The 19,145-nt window shown below is 54.3% G+C and overlaps 5 protein-coding genes across 5 annotated transcripts; 4 read left to right on the top strand and 1 right to left on the bottom strand.

Annotated features, from left to right (window-relative positions):
- Positions 1-3,989: 3,989 nt before the first annotated feature.
- On the top strand, positions 3,990-6,514 carry CCOS01_15733 (TBC domain-containing protein; the record flags this gene model as incomplete). The annotated part of the gene is made up of 2 exons (XM_060463871.1): positions 3,990-5,945; positions 6,011-6,514. Coding segments are annotated over 2 exons (2,460 nt in total), but the record flags the coding sequence as incomplete, so codon positions are not given.
- Positions 6,515-7,901: 1,387 nt separating this feature from the next.
- On the bottom strand, positions 7,902-10,284 carry CCOS01_15732 (eukaryotic translation initiation factor eIF2A; the record flags this gene model as incomplete). Its single annotated transcript, XM_060463870.1, has 3 exons — positions 7,902-8,324; positions 8,386-9,916; positions 10,013-10,284. 3 exons carry the CDS (start codon positions 10,282-10,284, stop codon positions 7,902-7,904), a joined length of 2,226 nt encoding a protein of 741 aa, XP_060305625.1.
- A 956-nt stretch (positions 10,285-11,240) lies between these two features.
- On the top strand, positions 11,241-13,056 carry CCOS01_15731 (T-complex protein 1; the record flags this gene model as incomplete). The annotated part of the gene is made up of 4 exons (XM_060463869.1): positions 11,241-11,243; positions 11,311-11,465; positions 11,542-12,916; positions 12,997-13,056. The coding sequence occupies 4 exons, from the start codon at positions 11,241-11,243 to the stop codon at positions 13,054-13,056; spliced, it is 1,593 nt and encodes a 530-aa protein (XP_060305624.1).
- Positions 13,057-14,275: 1,219 nt separating this feature from the next.
- CCOS01_15730 (uncharacterized protein) lies at positions 14,276-14,677 on the top strand (the record flags this gene model as incomplete). Its single annotated transcript, XM_060463868.1, has 1 exon — positions 14,276-14,677. One exon carries the CDS (start codon positions 14,276-14,278, stop codon positions 14,675-14,677), a length of 402 nt encoding a protein of 133 aa, XP_060305623.1.
- Positions 14,678-15,594: 917 nt separating this feature from the next.
- On the top strand, positions 15,595-18,815 carry CCOS01_15729 (uncharacterized protein; the record flags this gene model as incomplete). The annotated part of the gene is made up of 4 exons (XM_060463867.1): positions 15,595-15,635; positions 15,815-15,876; positions 15,967-16,259; positions 16,332-18,815. The coding sequence occupies 4 exons, from the start codon at positions 15,595-15,597 to the stop codon at positions 18,813-18,815; spliced, it is 2,880 nt and encodes a 959-aa protein (XP_060305622.1).
- Positions 18,816-19,145: the final 330 nt, after the last annotated feature.

Below are 19,145 nucleotides of genomic sequence, written 5' to 3'. Positions count from 1 at the left end.
AATGCAAGTTTCGGTGGCCGACTCTGACAGCTCGTGGTGATGTGTCTAGCCCATTGCCCTGCATGCATCAGCAACGTCACGGAGGACAGCTGGCATATGCAGAGAACGTGTCCCGCTAGTCGTTAGAGACGCCTTGACATTCGCGTCTTGGGAGCTCGGTCGGTAGTGGTTTTCAGCCACCGCAATGTGAAAGACTTGAGAAACCAACACAACTTTTTTCTTAAGCCTGATGGGGAAGCGCGATGCCGGCAGCTCTAGCGGCGATTTCCATAGAACCAAGTACGGATAAGCGCTGGCGGTCTGCAGTAACCCTTTCAACGGCGTTGCGCCTGGCTCGGGTTGGTGCAGCGCTTATCGACACCATTGGAAGGCACTTGCCGAGAAGCTTGGGTACTGTCAGCATAGGTAGCTTTCATTCAACTGTTTCTGAGGAGGCTGGGGCCAGAACCCAGGAACTTCAGGAGCTTCAGAAACGTTGGTGTTGATGATGACCCCGAGGTCGCCGACAGCCATGTTCGCGGGTCTTCTCAGCATGTGATAGGCCGTGCTTCATAATGTTTTGACCCTACGTTACCAAGAAAAGATAAGGGCGGGTGAGGATGACTCGGGTCGTGAAGATGGGATGAAGGTGCTGCGGCTGGCTGGACGTCATTGTGCCCGGGACAGATGGCAAGAATAATCATGTGCCATTGCTTCGGATGACCAGAGCCAAGTGCACTGACACTGCAAAGATATACTGGAAGAGGTTGAGGACGAGAAGTTACCTTAACGAGAGTGAGCCGAGGAAATGATGCCGTCATGGCGATTGGTCGTGTTTGGTGCAGGCGCTTACTGAGGTCATCGCGGCGGTTACTTTATGCCCAAGGTCGTATCAGACGCGAATGAGTAGTCGATCCAGATGGACGATACCGATGGTGAGGGCAACCTACGTCTCGCGTTGCGGACTCACTGTTCGGATAAGATGAAATGCGGCAGCATTGAACAATTGTGAGAGGAAGAAGAAAAGAGGCGTGTTCGAGGAACCGTCGCATCACAGGATAAGGTTAGTTGGATGATGTGCAATGACGGCAGGCCTCCAAAGTCCTCAGCGCGAGAAACAATCAGAAACGGCCGGGGCGTTTCAATTGACGTGCCCTCCAGTTCGTGGTGAGTCTGACGGTGCTCGACCATCGTCTGAGGTTTTGTTAGGTAAGCACCCGAGAAGGGAGGAAGACGTGCATGAACTCAGTGTCATGTCACAGAGGAGTGGACTGTGAGTGACATGAGTGTGCGTGTGGCAGTGGCCAGTGAGTGAGAGTGTGGATGGGAGCGGCACTTGCGACGTGAGAGTAAGCAGTCACCCAGAGTCTCAGGTGCAGTGAGAGTGAGTGAGGGGACGGGAAATGACACTGGAGACGGGAGGTGAGTGGATCGGACCTCCGATGGGTCCGAGTGAGGCAGTGAGCGGGCGGTCGATAGTAAACCCGGGCCTGGTTCGACGCCGGGCCGTTGATCTCAGCTGAAGTGTGGTGACAATCACAGCTGGACAGGCGGCGATGGGCAGGGCGAGCAGGCAGGAACCCGACAGCTTTTTTGACGGTTGAGAGACTTGTGGGTGCCGTAAATGCGTTGTTACTGGTGCAAATGGTGTGCGTCTTGTCGACTCTGGCGAGTGACTGAGTCGCGAGAGGTGGAGGTACACGGGGGGAGGTATCCTTGAGGACCCGAGCCAGATTGACGTGGGTGGAGTCCCCGGTGGGCGGTACTTGCGATCTTGTACCTAAGCGAGGATTACATCTGCAGCTGTGGGCGGATTTGGAGGTCTCGACTCATCTGGCCACTGTCTACAGCATTTCCTTTCCATTTCCTTTTGATTGTTGCACTCTGCAGAGTGCAGACCGACAGTTGGATTGACAGCCTGCGCACAGCTGGCCAATTTTGGCAGTGCATATTCTCTCAATGTCAGAAGCTCGATCTCCCAGAGCTCACTCGAGTAAGGTAATGCTGGACGTCGGGCCAGACCACGGCTGCCGTCTGCATGCTGATATTTGACAATGTCCGGGTGGATCAAGGACATTGTCTCCCCGTTGCCATGGCGGCCTCTGAGTGGTTCAAGGTCCAGGATTAACCTCCCACCCTCCCATGCGACTTCACAGTGAGGTCGAGTGCTGGTGCGTGACTGTGACTGACTGTGTGTGTGTGTGTGTCCCCTGGCGGTGCCATGTTTCGCGCGAGGTTCTGCAGCCAGAGAGCCTGTTCTTTTCTTCGGTTTCCCAGCTGGATGGCTGCAGTGATGATCCAGGGCCAGCACACCCACTTTGACACAGCCTGCATTCGTCCAATCTGCCGCCTGCATAAACTGAGATCATGATTGCAACTCTTGTTTATCACGCTGGTGGGAGTCAGGATTTCTGGGATTCATGGAAGGAGTATTCTCTCATAGAACATGTTAGTGTTGTGTACATGCACCACGGACATTGCGCTCTGCAGTCGTTTTGACCACTAGCAGAGTACGTACCCGATGTGGAAATAGAACCTGTCGAGATACCTCACAGATAGTACCTCAAGGTAAGTACCTGCCGTACAGAATACCTGGAAGGAGAGACCTTTGCATTGCGGGAAGTGAGGAAGGAAGGGGGAGAAAAGGTACGTCCCCTCCAGGTACCGCCGACATCTCCGCCCCCAATCAGAAAGGGGAAGAAAATCTTCTCCACGTCCACCACCTCTCAGGCTCTCCCTCAACCGCGAGTCTCCGTGTCTCTTCAAACTCCTCCCATCCATGATCCCTATCCCGTCCCTCTCTCTCTCTCTCTCCTTGATTCTTCCCCATTGGCATCTGCATCGGATCCTGTTTTCCCTCCCCCCCTTTTGCCCCGTTTTGCCCTGGTTTTTTCTTCGACAACACCGCCGGAAGGTTGTTCGTCCTGTCTCGTCCGCTGTCTTCCCTGTCCCTGCTCACTTCACTCTTGTCTGCTGTATGCATAGCTCAACTCATCGTTGATTTGCCGCTCATTTGCTTGCTCTCTCCAATCTGCCGTCATTTCGGCTCTACCCAATTGCCCATTGCGTCTTCACCCCTCCTCATCTCCCGTCATCTGTTTTTTTTTCTCTCACTACGGAGTATCCTTTGCCATTTCGAAAGTCTTGGACTCGGCTCGTCATCTACCTACCTCGAGTCTCCTCTGGCATCCCATCCATCATCCCACGCTCGCTACTTTTACCTTGCCTTAGTATTCTTTGGATCCCTTTCGTTTCACTCACTCCTCCAGCCCTATCCCGTCCGTGCCTATCAATTGACACCTCTGCATTATTGTCCGGGTCTTCATACACTATTACATGCCGTCGCTCGCTACCTCACCTTGCCAACAACGCATCCATACCTTAGACCTCGACATACCGCGCCAGTAACTGTTACCGCTCTTCTTACCGCTAGATTGTCGCCGTTCACGGACTTTACATCGCTGTTTCCTCTATCCGTACCCGTACATTCGTTCACTCGCCCGCACCGCACCAACAATCGCCAACACGCACATTCTTCCATCACGTATCATACTATACAACAAGTCCCGTACAATATCAATAACCGGACCCAAGGTCAACGCTTTCGGCTGCCATCATCCCATTTTGTCCTGATTATCGACGCATACTCCCATCACTGCGTGCTGTCCATACAACACGTCCTGTGACCTTGACAACCGGCCACCCCGCCGTCACTATCCCAGCCATTTCGAGACACTTCACCTGGGCTTTCGTACACGCTGAGCATCAAGGGGTCCCTCCCCACAGACAGTCTGCCTTCGTCTCGTCTCATCATCCCTCGTCAGAAAGACAAGACGACCAAGCACCAGCCAAGCCCTGAGCCAGGGATTGCCCGCTACGCATAATTGCGCCTTGCGAACCACCCGCGCAACCCGCAACCACTCTCCCACCTCAAGGTTCCAACGCCCAGATCCCAGCATTCATTACAGCATAGCCTGGTCCATTTCCCTTGCTCCACCAACCCGCACCCAGACCCAGGTCCCGACTCCCAAGCAACCTGCCCAAGGGGCCCTCCACCATCCACCCTATTCTGGACTGTTGCCCCGTCCTTCCAAGGCCTGGCCACGACAATCTCGACCAGAGATACCGCCAAACAAGCTTTTTGTCTTGTTTTCTCTTCCTCCCTTTCGTTTCCTTCCTTTCCCTTCTCCTCGATACTCGGCGATGCAATGATGATATACGGGCATCAAGACGTTGATCTCGCGGGTCCCAGTCCAGGTTCACCGCCAGGTATGACGTCCTCAAAGTCGTCAAAGTCCTCTTCCTTCAAGTCCTTCCATTCCGACGACAATAGCGTCCTGGACGACGTTAGCCATTTTGAAGAAATCGGTCTAGATGACGATGCTTCTCATTACGACACACAACGCGTTCGCGAGCCCCATTCGAAGCCCTCTCAACCTTACTCGAGATCCTACGCCAACGACTTCCGCCCTCCGTCATGGAAACCACCCCATTCCCGCTCTCCGCCGGTGACACGAGACCTCGCGAAGCCTAGAAGCTCAGGTCCCACGGCAGACCTCGCTCCCCACTCTCGCGGTTCCTCTCGACCCCCTTTCTTGAGCTTGAAGACCGACAGCCACGTTCTCAACCGCCGCAGCCCAAGCGCTGGCCGCCTTCCCGATCCCCGTCGAAGCCCGGTGAACCCGGTAAACCCTCGAGGTTTCGCGAGCCACTCGACGACTTCCCTTCAATTCCCTCGCAAGAACCGCAGCCCGAGCCCGAACTTCTCACTATTGCCGAGAGACCCCAATGTACCCCTGAAACCGCGTCGGGGCAGCTGGCAGTCGAACCAAGACAGAAAATCCACATTTGAGTTGGAAAAAGAGTGCGACGAGGATGACACGGACGACATTCCCGACGGCCTTATTCTCGACAATGTTCCCATCTCTCCTCGACCCAAGCTTGAGCGGACGCCGAGTAGGCCAACTTCCTCTGGAGCATCTCCTAACCGGCCGCCAAAGGAACGTGTTCGCAGTGTTGGCAACGGAACATCTCCAATCCCAGTTGAGACGGGATGCCTGCGTTCACCGTCGTGGAAGTCCGACACTGCTCTGTCCTCGATTGGCGAACGTGGCCCTGAACCGCTCAAGACTCGGGCAAGAAGCTGGAATCTCGCACTGGCAGAACTCAATGCCGATGCCAAGGACTTGACGGAGAAGCTCGAGGAGCACTCGGATTATGTGCGTGAAAAGGCCGCTGAAAATGCCAACCCTACAGGACGTCACACGTGGAATGGCAAATCTCTCGAACAACACGCCCAGAAGCCCCGCGTCAAGTCCGCTCTTCCCGAACTTCCTTCACTCCGGAGTCAAACCAACATCATGATCGACCCACTCCCAGTTTCCAAGGAAAAGGAGGCTGTGCTCAGTCGCACCAGACCATCATGGCTTCCTCCCAAGGATCCCGCGGAAGAGAAGCGTCATCTGCGTGAATATAAGAAGATGATGGCACGCAGCGCCGAGGCAGATCGCCGCCGTGAGGCTTCGCGTCTCGCGCGGAAATCTTCACGCGATCTGAAGGTCGACAGCTTGATGCATATTTGGGAGGACGACATCATTCCGAGATGGACCGACGCAATCCGCGAACGTCGCACCCGTGAGCTGTGGTGGAAGGGAATCGCTCCGCGCAGCAGAGGTCAGGTCTGGTCCAGGGCCATTGGCAACGAACTTGGCCTGTCGGAAAAGTCCTACAAGGCCGCCCTCGGCCGGTCCCAGGAGCTCGAGGAGCGAGTCAAGGCTGGCAAGGGCGATTCGGAGGATATCCAGAGAGCCGCATGGCTGTCAGCTATCCGCAAAGACGTGGCCGAACACACATGGCAGGATCTTCGAATTTTCCAAGTCGGCGGGCCACTTCACCAGAGCCTCGTTGACGTCCTGTTCGCCTATGCGCTGTACCGGAGCGATATCGGCTACGTCAAGGGCTGCAACGTAAGTCCATCTCAAGTCTCACAAACATCGTTTGGGGTGCTATCATGAACTAACTCCCTTCGCAGACCGTCGCCGCCCTTCTGTTACTGAACCTTCCCTCGCCGTCCGCAACATTTATCGCCCTGGCCAACGTCCTGAACCGCCCGTTGCCTCTGAGCTTTTACTCAGAAGATCCCGGTGCGAAGGCTTCAGCCTACAACCTCGTGATGCAGACTTTGAGCGTCAAGGCTCCACGTCTTCACGAGCACCTGACCAAAGATATTTCCGAGGGTGACGCAGATTTCTACCTCGGCAACTTCTTCATGGGACTCGGAACCACACATCTGGCTATGGACGAAGCCGCTCGTCTGTGGGACGTCTACGTCTTTGAGGGCGATGCGGTCTTGGTGCGAGCAGCTGTGGCCACGCTCATGCGTCACGAAATGGCACTCCTTGGCGCCAAGTCGGCTGGAGAAGCCAAGAAGCTGGTCGAAAGCAGCGCCAACAAGGATGGCCGTAAGGCTGTAGTTGGCGACGATGGTGCCGAAGACCAGTGGATGCGATCCGTTCGGGAAGCGGGCAAAGCCTAGTCTGTTCCGAACGGTCTCGTATTGAAAAGTTCTTTTACGCTTGATGAATATTTCGGCTTTGGAAAAATACGACATGATCCTAACTGTTTATATCTAATCTCCTGGGCCGGTGTCGTACCGGCCCTTCCATCGGAGGCAATCGCACATACAACGGAAAACCAACAGCACTCAACTCAGCTCACATAAGGCAGTCGGCTGCAAGCTGTCTACTAGTGGGCGTGTATAAAGAGCAACCGGCGTCTGCGGCGCGATGGACATTACCTGTGGGAGCTGGTTTTTTGTAGCAACCCTTTTTGTTTTTGTTTTTTCGTCTCTTTACCTGTACGGGATACATATATTCTCATCTGTCGCCTGGAAGTTTCGCAGTGCGCGAGCATCCTCATGGGCAAAGACAGACATTCTTATTGTGGCATGTAGATATACAGACGCTGGGCGCCGAGGAACTTGACCATGCGGAACGTGGCAGGCCCGGCTTTCCCTGCGGATAAAACAATGTTCATGTTTCTGCTGGGACGAGAGACGATCCCGGATAGAGGATGTAACCTGTATTGGTTCTACACCGTCGTCGTGTAGGGGCGCGTCGTTTACCCCGTAAGACAGACGACCCAGGGGTTGGGGTTTAGCATCAAACATTTTCTGGCGTCGCTAGCGATCCGCATCTTGCTTTCATTTCTTGAACCGGGCGGGGTTCATGGCTTATTTTTTCCCCAGAGGTGTCGATCACCTCTTTGATATCCCATTCGTATCATAGTCGTATTGTAGAAGAACCCATGTGTGCTAGTATTACAACTTAAATCTGCGTCTATGGTCCATCAAGACAGTGAGACAATCGTGACAACTACTGTGACGTAGCTTTACAAGGACTATCAAGGTCTTTCACAAGGCGAATATGACTTGTCAAAGACTTCATCTGAGCTAAGATATACTTCGATGTTATGTGACGTTCGATTACCATTGGCTCTACAAGAGTATCGTCCATCTCGCATATCAAGCAGGATACCTTGGGCTGTATCGTCGTGTATGCCATCACCGAGATACCCCCAAACATTTAGTCACGATAGACATCATGAACAGCTTGACTTCAGCTGCACTCACGAGCGTCATGCAATACGTGTCTTCAAATCCGTGAATTAACCTTCCTGTGCAGATGCCTCAACCTCACCTAACCGCCCAAATGGGAAAACAACTGGGAAAGGCTTGTTGTGACGGGCCCCCTTTAGACTTTTCACTCCTCATCATGGCCCCCTTTTTGGCTACTTTTTCCAGGAACTGCGACGACAACTTGTGGGCGGACGATGGCTGGTTTGCTTCCGTCCTCATCTAAAAAACACAACGAAAAAAATCACCCAACCTCTTCATGTGTCATCTCTTGCCTTAACTAACCCTTTTAGTTGACAATCTCCTCCGTCTCCTCGAGAACCTCCTCCACAATCTCCTCAATGATCTGCTCCTCGCCCTCGCTGGCCTGCGTCTTCTGGGAGAGGAGGTAGGCGACAATGTCCAAGGGCAGGCCGAGGTCCTTGCGCTCCTCGGCGACCTCCTCCTCGATGGACTCGCGCCAGGCAACCCACTCGGCGAGCTGGCGACGGCGGGCCTCGACGACCTCGCGGTCGGCAGAGGCACCACGGTCCATATCCTCCTGCTCGAAGACGCGACTGTACTCGCGCAGGTTTTTGCGGATCTGCTTCTGCTCCTCCTTGGTGAGCAGCGTCGGGGGGCGAGGGCGCCACGCGAGCTGCTTGAACTTCTCGACGGGCTCCTCGCGGAGAGCCTCACCCTTGAAGTCGTAGATGTGGTATCCGTTTTCCATCTATAGTCCGTTTCGTTAGTAATTGCGTTCATTTGGTCAGGAAAAAAGCATGACCACATACAGAGTGCTTCCAGGCGGAGGCCCAGGTGGCGACGAAACGTCCTGAGGGGTCCCACTCAATGTCGGTGACACCATAGTGGTCGCCAGTGTTCATGAGCTGGAGGTTGGCGGTCAGGTCCTTGTCTGACTCGGGCTTCTCACCCTCAAAGTCGAGGTCGAAGAAGTCAAGGTCGGAGCTCTGCTGGTTGTGGACGGTGGCGATAACGACGAATCTACCGCGGGGGGACCAGTAGATGGCGTTGCTGTTCTTCTTCTCCAGGGTGCGGAGGTGCTTGAAGTTACCAACGACGTTGCCCTTGGCCTTCTCGGGGCAGAAGAAGGAGACGGAGGTCTTGGGGGCGACGGCGACAGCGCCGACGGGTTCCGTTGTCGTGATGATGACGAATCTGTCACCCTTGGGCTCCCAGGCAAAGTTAATGACTGTGTCCTTGATGGTGTCGACAACCTCGACGGGAACGCCCTTCTCCTTGATGCGGAAGATCTCGAGAGTGGTGGCCTGGGACTTCTTGGACTTGGAGTGACGATCGACCTTGACGCAGAGGTATGAGGCATCGGATTGCCAGTGGAGCTTGGCGTCAGAGACGCTGAAGAGGGGCAGTTGACGGACAACCTCCTTGCTGGGGATGCTCATAAGACCAACCTTGGCGGGGTTGCTGCCAATTTCGGGTGTCCAGTAGGTAAGAAGCTGCTCATATGTCTTGATACCATCTCTTTGGACGCTAGCCGGGGCCCAGTCGAACTCCATGATACCCTCGATCTTGATGGAAGTCTTGTCGAGGAGGTTCATGCGGGGGAGCTCGTAGACGGAGATACCGGTCTGGTAGTTGAGACGCGCGACGTACTTGTCATCGGCGGACCACTTGAAAGCGGGCCAGAGCAGCTTGCGCTGCTTCGCCTCGTCCATACCCTCCATATCCAGGTTGGCGAAGGAACGAATGGGCTTGCCAGACTCGACACTCCAGATAACGTAGTTCTTGCCATCATCATCGACAGACAAGGCCGGGTGGCCCTCGTCGGGGATGGAGATGGGGCGAGCAGACCATGTCACCAGGTACTTCTCGGAAGGAGACCAGTCGACAAAGGTGACAAAGGGGTGAGGGAAACGCTTCTGCCTTGACCATGACGGGCCACCCCAAGTCTGAACACCCTGGGCGTGGACCGAGGTGAGGTAGGTTCCCTGTGGTGACCAGCGGATGAAGCTGTCTGTCCAGTTTTGACGGTCAACAACGTTCTCGGGGACGTCCTTCTCGTTGTTCCAGAAGACGCCAACGGTGTCGCCGCGGTACATGGCGAACTGGTCTCTTCCACGTCCGCTAGGGTCCTTCATGAATGATCTCAGGTGCTCGGTCTCGGTGAACTCCTCAATGTGAGGCGGGGTGTACTCCTCGTGGACCTTGCCTTCGCGGCCGTAGCGGTCGACATCGGTGAGCTTGTTGACGCGGAGGGTGTGCTTCTTGTCGAGAGGGACCTGGTCGAGTCCACGAACGGCAGCGGCGGCTTCGCTGGGGGAGGAGTACTCGACAAAGGCAAATCTGAGCGGTCATCGTCAGCATCGCTGTCTTGTCTCGAGCGCGATCTCCATCTCTCTGGGTCAGATCCGAGACGGGGATCCACTAGACCAAACGTACCTCAGCGACTTTCCATTGTCGCCCATGGGCATGTAAATCAGATCCTCTCTCGTCTTTCCAACAGAGTTCAGCTTCTTCAGCAAGAACTTGACCAGCTTGGGCTTCTGGTCCTCATTGACTTCGGGAAGGCCATCGATGACCACGAAGGTGTCGTATCCCTGCTCCAGCTGAACCTCGTACTTCTCGCGCAGGTCGGAGATGTCGATCTCCTCCTCATCGTACTCGTCGTCGTCGAGATCTGCCTCGCGCAGATGGTCGAAAGAAGGCGCCATGATTGCGACGACTGGATCAGTCAACAGTCGAGGTTTGGCGGTTGTGAATTCTTCGGATCGGGGGACGGAAGGGGAAGGGGGTGCGTGTCTCTCGGCGAGGAAGCGTTGCGATGGCCTTTCTGTGGTGGGAAGGAAAAAAAGAGGTGCCAAATAGAGTGGGGTTGGGGTGGCTTTCCAGTGGTTGAAAAGTGCCCCGCGATTTTCTCGGTTTTTTTGTGAGGGTTTGCGGCTTGCGGAGCGCTTCAATGTGGCTCTGGGTGCAGGGCAAATTCGGTGCAAACTCTACGAAACGGCTCTGGAGATTTGGATGCTAGCGGCTTATCGACTGAATGGATTTCACGTCTTGAAGGGGAGTTCTACAGGGGGTGGCAAAGGGGACCAAACAACTATCGCGCACACAATTTGGACCTCGTTTTGGAAAGTTTTTGGTGATATGGCACATTCGTGTGGGCTGGATTATTCGGTTGTTCCGGTCCCGAGAAAGCCCCTCGCTACTGCCTGGGGCCTTGGGCAAGGTACTTCGATACCTCGTCGCAACAGCCACCTCTAGGAGAGTCACGTGTGGATTCTGCCGGCCGTCACCGTCAGGTACACTTTCCCAATCGGGCTGCTTCAGGGTCACGTCTCTCACCGCCCAGAGAAGCTCCCGCCAAAAGAAGTACCCCGCCAGGTGCCCATTGCTGCCATGAGCGCGCACTGACCACTAGTAATTGCTACAGTGGACGTCTGTAGAAACACCACAGCAGCTCTGCTTCGCTGACCACACTGCCTGGAAGCTCCTGCCCAGCACACCCCACTTCGCCAGGCTGAACCCCCCCAAATTTTCTACGACGATTTTCTCGGTGAAGCTCTCCCAAGGCTGAGGATTGTACAACCCAGATACTTTGCTTTCCCCCCACCCACCCAGTCACCGATTCGACTTTCGATACAGAGTGTCTGCATAATACACATTCACCATGGTTCGTCTCAAACACCCATACCCCCTTGGATGTGACTCAAGATGCTAACAAATGGGTGCCCCTCCAGTCGTCCTTCAGCCCGACACAAATCTTCGAGGACGGAACTACCGAGGAGAAGGGAGAGAATGCCCGTCTCTCCGCCTTCGTTGGCGCCATCGCCGTCGGTGACCTCGTCAAGAGCACTCTCGGCCCCAAGGGTATGGACAAGATTCTGCAGTCTGCGTAAGTTGAACCCCGCCAAATTCAATAACCCCCCATTTACCGCCTTGATCCACTGACATGGCTGACAAACGTCCAGATCGACTGGCGAGATCATGGTCACGAACGACGGCGCTACCATTCTGAAGTCCATTGCCCTCGACAACGCGGCGGCCAAGGTGCTGGTCAACATCTCCAAGGTCCAGGACGATGAAGTCGGTGATGGTACCACCTCCGTTGCCGTCCTTGCGGCGGAGCTTCTGCGCGAAGCTGAGAAGCTCGTCGACAAGAAGATCCACCCCCAGACCATTATCGAGGGATACCGGATAGCAAGCCAGGCCGCCCTCAAGGCCCTGAAGGAGTCAGCCGTCGACCGCAGCAACACTCCCGAGGCATTCAGAAAAGACCTGCAGGCCATTGCCCGCACAACCCTCAGCTCCAAGGTCCTGGCCCAGGACCGCGACCATTTCTCCAAGCTCGCCTGCGATGCCGTGCTGCGACTCAAGAACTCCTCCGACCTGAGCCATATCCAAATCATCAAGAAGGCCGGTGGCAAGTTGAGCGACTCGTACCTCGACGAGGGTTTCATTCTCGACAAGAAAATTGGTGTCAACCAGCCCAAGCGCCTCGAGAAGGCCAAGATCCTGGTCGCCAACACCTCTATGGACACAGACAAGATCAAGATCTTTGGCGCTCGCGTCAAGGTGTCAACGACGAGCAAGCTGGCCGACCTCGAGAAGGCCGAGAAGGAGAAGATGAAGGCAAAGGTGGAGAAGATTAAGTCGCACGGCATCAACTGCTTCATCAACAGACAACTCATCTACAACTGGCCCGAGCAGCTTTTCACGGACGCCGGCATCATGTCTATCGAGCACGCCGATTTTGATGGTATTGAGAGATTGGCGTTGGTGACGGGCGGTGAGATTGCCTCAACTTTTGACCACCCCGACCAGGTCAAGTTGGGACAATGCGAGCTTATTGAGGAGGTCATCATTGGCGAGGACACCTTGATCAAGTTCTCTGGTGTCGCTGCTGGCGAGGCATGCACCATTGTGCTGCGTGGTGCCACAGATCAGCTTCTGGACGAGGCAGAGCGCAGTCTGCACGACGCGCTTGCCGTCCTGTCACAGACGGTGAAGGAGCCATGGACCACTCTGGGTGGTGGATGTGCTGAGATGGTTATGGCCAAGGCTGTCGAGGGTGCCGCCACTCGCGTTGAGGGCAAGAAGCAGATGGCTGTCAGCAGCTTTGCGACTGCGCTGCGCCAGCTGCCCACCATTTTGGCCGACAACGCAGGTCTCGACTCTGGCGAGCTTGTGGCCCGTCTGAGAAAGGCGATTTACGACGGCATGACGAATTATGGTTTGGACCTGCTGTCGCCCGGTGGTGGTATCACCGACATGCGCGACTTGGGTGTCGTTGAGAGTTACAAGCTGAAGAGAGCGGTTGTTTCGTCTGCCAGTGAGGCAGCAGAGGTACGTGCCATACCCGCCTAGCAACGCCTTTGGTGTTGATTGAGAGATGATGTCTGGGATGAATGACTAACACACAGTAGCTTCTTCTCCGCGTAGACGACATCATTCGCGCTGCTCCTAGACAACGGCAGCGCGCTTAAATGACATGCCAGTGATGGCAGCACATGAGGGTTTTCTCGGCAGGAATGGGAGGTCAAGAGAGAGCAAGAAAAAAGTCATATTTGCATGTTGACGTTGGGTCAAAAGACAAAAAGTGAATACCATAGACCAGAGGGGATCAATCTTGGGCTGAATGAATCAATGGCAGTGTCATGAATGATTTGAGCGTCCATTGGTGGATTTCGATGATTGCAGCGTGACTTGACAGGATGTCGACACTATTTGTGATGGCCGAATAAGGTGGTATTCACAGATTTGATGCTCCCGATGAGAGCAAGAGACCGGCATGGGACAAGACGAGGTCAGGAGCTGACATGTGGCTGAAATGTGAGGCTTCCTTCGTCTTACCGTATCGGACGGTAAGGTATGGTGTATATCTCACATGGGAAAGATGCGGCTTAGAATTGGACGACAATAAGCTTTGCGGTGCCGTTGGCTGGCGAGGAAGAGGAAGGTTTCCTTGTGCATGATCGACGCGGAAAGCCGATGACAGCTAGGGGTACCACGGTAATTGAAATAGGCAGAAGGATTAATGACTTGATTTCTCCGCACGACATTGGTTGAGAAGTTGAGTTTCTGGGTGTCCGTGCAAGTTGCAAAAGTACCAGGAACTCGTGTTTGTATCAGCAAATGAATGGTGAGTTCTTGGAGTTTCGTCCTTCCACCCTTTGCGCTCATGACATCCGAACTCTGGCCAACGTCGTTCATCTCAATCTTGCCAGCCGTACGGAGTACTAGCATTCCTTTCCGTCTCTTGTATTCTCCCAAAACTACGGCTCCGGATTTCTGGTCCAAAAAGATGAGGAAAAAATGGCAGCATTGAAGGTCAGGTCCACCGGGCCCGCAGATCGGAATGTCGAGGGATGGAGCCGGAGGGCAAGCATTGTCCATGAGTCGCAATGATTCCGTTCTTTTTTCTCCACACACAACCACAGCCGCTTTCACCAATGACCAATATGTGCGGTACGAGGTACACGTACGACTGTGGCCGTGCAGAAAGCATCCCTCCGGATCGAAGTCAGGAGTAAGGCGTACGAAGTAAGGATTCGTCTCCTATTCCTATTCTCTCTGCCGGTTCCAATTACTTGGGCATGGCTTGATGAACCCGTCAGCTAAGGTAAGGTACGGACCTAAGTACTTACGCATCCCGTTCCCGGGAAAGCCACATCAACCGTTACAGAAAGCTGCGCCCATGACGCCATGCTTTCGTCTGTTTGTGTTTCCCGTTTTTTCCCCCTGGTACTCCATACTCCGTACGACTTCTTCGTGTTCTTCAACCCCAGTATACCAACGGCCCCGTTTGTACGCAGTCTCTGTAGCGAAGCGACAACACAGGTCCAGGCCCAGGCCCAGGCCAAGGCCCATAAGCATCCCAACCCGTCGCGTCCAACACCACGTTCCTTGGACGACCATGGACCATGGACCAGTGTCCAACACGATACGGGCCAGAGAGTCGGAGAGACTACTACCTACTCCGTACCAGACGGGGATTTGCAGCTTCCAACCAAGGTTCTTGGTGCACCCTCGTGTGTGGACCGGCTGTACGGCACAATGACGGTAGAATGCTACGCCGTACTGGACGGGAGGCCCGCTAGAACATGATTGGCCCGTACCTTGGTCAGAGATAGAAAGAAGGCACAGCAAACGCTGGATGGACTCTCCCAGCCCCTCCAAGTTCCCGAGTTCTAACTAAAGGGTGAGAAAGAGGAAAGGTTTGGCACTTGGCAGTCGTCGTTGGTGCCATGGTGGTTGCTTGCTTCCCTTCCCGTCTGCTTGTTTGCCTCGTGTTACCTACCTTACCTACCTCTCTGTAATTACCTTACACAGCAATCACAGCAAGTAAGTGCCTCATTCGATACGTCTTGGGTGTGTGTAGCGACAGTAGCGACTGCAGCCAAGCAGGCCCCCCATTGCCCCAAGATACCAGATACCTTAGTATTACCTGATAGTCTCCGTATCGAAGTATCCCATCGGGTGGACGTCTCTGTTTGTCACTCGTGTGTGTGTCGGGCGTACGCTAGCCATTCTTCAGAAAGCACTATCCTCGAGCCGGCCTTGTCTTGCATGTTTCTTCTATTCCTTCTTCCCCCATTCCCCCCCGTCTTTGTCCTTGTTCCCTCTCTTCCATTTCTCTATTTCTGATCTTGGCTTGGTTCAGCTTTGACCTTGCTTTAGCCTTAAATTCCTCCGTCAGCTTACCTACCTACAAGTACTTACCTCCCCTTGGGTTGTCTTGTCACCTTGCCTGCCGCTTCCATCCTTTTCATAGGCGCGCGCCGCGACACCACACTAAAGCAAAGTCCTGTTTGCCTCGGAGTGTAGGAATTAGACCAAGGAACGTCATGGTCGCATTGGACTTTGCTTACTTCACAGTAGCATGATCCTTTTGGCATTCTTCTTTGGTTCTTCTTCGCGCATCCCAGATCACTTCCCCGTCATCAATTTATCCCGTTACATCTGGAGTCGACGTCTCTCTGCTTGCCAAGCCGGCGCTGGGTAGGGCAAGTTGACAAAGGCCGATGGCGGCCCCGCTGAAGAGACATGGCATCTTGGCGGCTTGGTGAGTAAACGCCCTCATTCCTTGTTGCACTATGTGTACCTTCTACCTGCTATGCGGTCTCAGATGGCATCAGAAAAAGTCTCAAAACCTGCAGCTTTTTGACACAATTTCTCCCATGTCTCGCCTAATTGTATTTGGATTGGCGCCAGTGACATTGCTGACATTAACTCCGTTCCAAGTATTCTACTACTTGCATGCACAGCATGGATATCCTCACGGTTTAACAGCAGCGCTGCTTTTGGTCAGTAAACCCACGGACTCTCTCTACCTCGCCTTGCTTACAGATTGCGACATAACCATTGCATGGACGACAATTACTAACACCAAGCAGAGCGGCCAATGCACTTCTCCATCTTGACCCTCTTCGAGTCCGGTCTACTCATTGCGATATGGTGCAGACAGATCTCGCCCTGGAAAAGTGCAACCAGCAGCGGGTATCAACTGGCAACCTTTTCAACCTCGAAAAATGACTGGCGAAAACGACTCCAAGCTGGCATCGATGTCGCGCGCAACCCTCGGTTCTTGTTGTCGCCCTATTTCTTCCTAGGATGCGCTATCGTACTGCGATCGCTGCTCTTTTGGCGCACTATCCGCACGATTCACTGCTCTTGGGAGAGCTTCGAGGTTCGTAGACCGAGAGCTGTCGCAATGCTGAAGAATTCCCATGGCCGCGAAGAACTAACACGCCGCGCACAGGTATTCCTCCCAGCTCTTGTCGTCCTTTACACAACGTTTTCTCCCTCCACCATACGACTCCAACAACACAATGGTGACCAAGCTCGATCTCGACGCTGCTGTAATGTTGCTCACTTGCGCTACTTCGTCATCGCCATCGCTTGGGCCTGCGCCACGAGGGCCACTCTCGCCCTGTCAACACAGTCGGCCGGCGCAATATGTCCAGCAGGCTTTCTTCGGTGGGAGAGACAGATCCCCATAGCCCAGGTCGTTACTGTCATTTTGGATGCGCTGCTGCTGTTTTACCTGTGGAAATGGCGGCAGGACACTGTGGATGATGCACCGCAGGCTTGGGGATTCGTGTCAAAACTCTTTCTAGGGTCCGCAGGTGTTCTGGCTTTGCTTGCCTGTTTCTCCCTCCATAACGCTCGAAACACCCGTTGGGCGTTTGGACTTCACTTTGTCGAAATCAGAGATCTACTGACGGACAGCACAGTGGCGTCGCTGGGGCTGATATTGGGATTTTATGTCATGAGTGACATGCATCCTAGCACGTTGGGCATGATTGTCACTGCTTCAGGCGTTTATGCCCATCAGCTCGTCCGCATGCTGCAAACCGCGCTACCCATGGACGGCTCTCTGCCCTACATGATAGCTAGTGGTCTTACGATAGTCGGCGTCGGCCTCCTTTTGCGATACGAGAAGGATATCGCCAGCGCTTCTGGATCTTCGTCGGGAGATCCACGGCTCATTAGGTTTCTCTTGATGTGGTACGTCGTCCTGGTTGGCGTCCTCTGCGGAACCTACCTTATCTTTTACCCGGACTTTAACTCCACCGATACTCTATCCTTCCCTGATCTTCTCTCTGCGGCCAATACCAAATCCGACGCCTGGATCGCGAGAGCGAATCAGAGCTCCACCCTCGAGGTCGCGGCGAAAGAATATCAACAGCGTTATGGTGTGGCACCACCTCCCAACTTTGATAAGTGGTACGAGTACGCTGTCGCCAACGGTTCGCCCATCATCGACGATTTCAGCCAGATAAACGACGATTTACTCCCGTTTTGGGGCGTTGAGCCGAAGGTCCTGCGAGATCGTACCAAGCATTCCTTGGAGATACCGTGGCTTGGCATTGGAGGCATTCGGATTCGTGGGGGAAAGGTCAACGTGGCTCCCGGTACGCCTGGATCCCACATGTGGATGATGACCTCTATGAAGAACATGATTGAGGACTTTGCCGAGCATCTCCCCGACATGGACCTTGCCATCAACCTGAACGACGAGCCTCGCGTGGCGATCCCTTTCGAAGACATGTCTGAACTTCACGGCGTTGGCTTGGAATCGAGGACGAAGCTCCTCAATTCGGATGATCGAAAGACGTTTGACAGATCCAAGTCAGCAGTTTGGGGTGACGACGATGCTGTTAAGGGACCCGAGCAGCGGTCACCCTTCTTCGAAGACCGCATCCGAGATCAAAACTACTACGACTTTGTTGCTCCAACCTGTCCGCCTGACTCGGCCGCCCGGAACACGAGATGGTGGAGCCGCAAAGAGGCGTGCCGTGGATGTCTCCTGCCGCATGCTATCCGCGTCTTTGAGGCGCTCGAGAACCCCGTCGTCTCGAACTGGACCTCAGCTACAGACCTCTGCCACCAGCCGGACTTGGCATACCTTCACGGATTTCTATTGTCTCCGGCGCCGGCCCTTTTCACCAGAGATGCGTTTCCCGTGTTCAGTCAAAGCAGAACGTCGGGGTTTGCTGATATATTGGTGCCTTCGCCTTGGAATTACGATGACAAGGCCGCGTACGATGAGAAAGAGGACATGGAATGGAGTAAAAAGAAGAACACCATGTTCTGGAGGGGGTCATCGTCGGATGGGTATGCAGCCTGGGGCTCGTGGCAGGGTTTCCTCAGGGCTCGGTTCGTCCAAGCTGCAAATTCGATTATGAGGGTTACCAAACTCCAACAGGATGGTCGGACACTGGTCTTGGGACCGGATGATCTGCCAAATTTTGATGTTGGCTTCGTGAGCAGATGGACCAAGTGTCACCGAGAGGACTGCCAAAGCGAAAAGGACACCTTCTGGGGCATCGGCCAGGACTCACCCGACAAGTCCCAGGTCCCCTTCACCGACCATTGGAAGTACGCACACCTGATGGACCTCGACGGCGCGGGATTCAGCGGGCGCTTCATCCCCTTCCTCCGCAGCAAGAGTCTCGTATACCGCTCCGGCCTCTTCCGGACTTGGTTCAACGAGAGGGTCCACGGGTGGCGTCACTACGTCCCGGTCGATGTGCGACTCCACGAGCTGTGGGATCTCCTTTCGTACTTTGGAATTGACACGGAAGGCAAGAGGCGAGCAGAGGCCATTGCGGAAGAAGGCAGGGCGTGGAGCCGCAAAGCGCTCCGGAGAGAAGACATGCGTATCTACATGTTTCGGCTACTACTGGAATGGGGACGACTTGTGGACGATGAGCGAGATCAACTTGGTTTTGCGGTTTGATGAAATACCCCTTTTTTCTTGATCTTCATTGCAACACCGGTTCGATAGCATTGGATGCATGGCGTAACTTGGATAAGAACTGGGCATCCGGCGTTGGGTTGATCAGAAGGCTGGCTCATGCTTGACATCCCGTTGATAGAGCATCTAGGGATAACGAGGAACGAACACGATTACAGGTAGCGGCTTTTGGCCACCTTAGGTACATAAATGAGGACATCGCTGTCATGTGGCACTTCAAGTTGGTTCTGTTCAGATTCATCATTTTGAACTGCTAATTTCTGCTCATCAGAGTTGTTACTGTCGGCTTTCGGTTCAACCTCAGTTGGTTGT

Source organism: Colletotrichum costaricense (genome assembly GCF_030867565.1).
Source record: "Colletotrichum costaricense strain IMI 309622 chromosome Unknown Scaffold_25.1, whole genome shotgun sequence".
In the NCBI taxonomy this organism is placed as follows: domain Eukaryota; kingdom Fungi; phylum Ascomycota; class Sordariomycetes; order Glomerellales; family Glomerellaceae; genus Colletotrichum; species Colletotrichum costaricense.
This window is presented reverse-complemented; position numbering and strand designations above follow the sequence as displayed.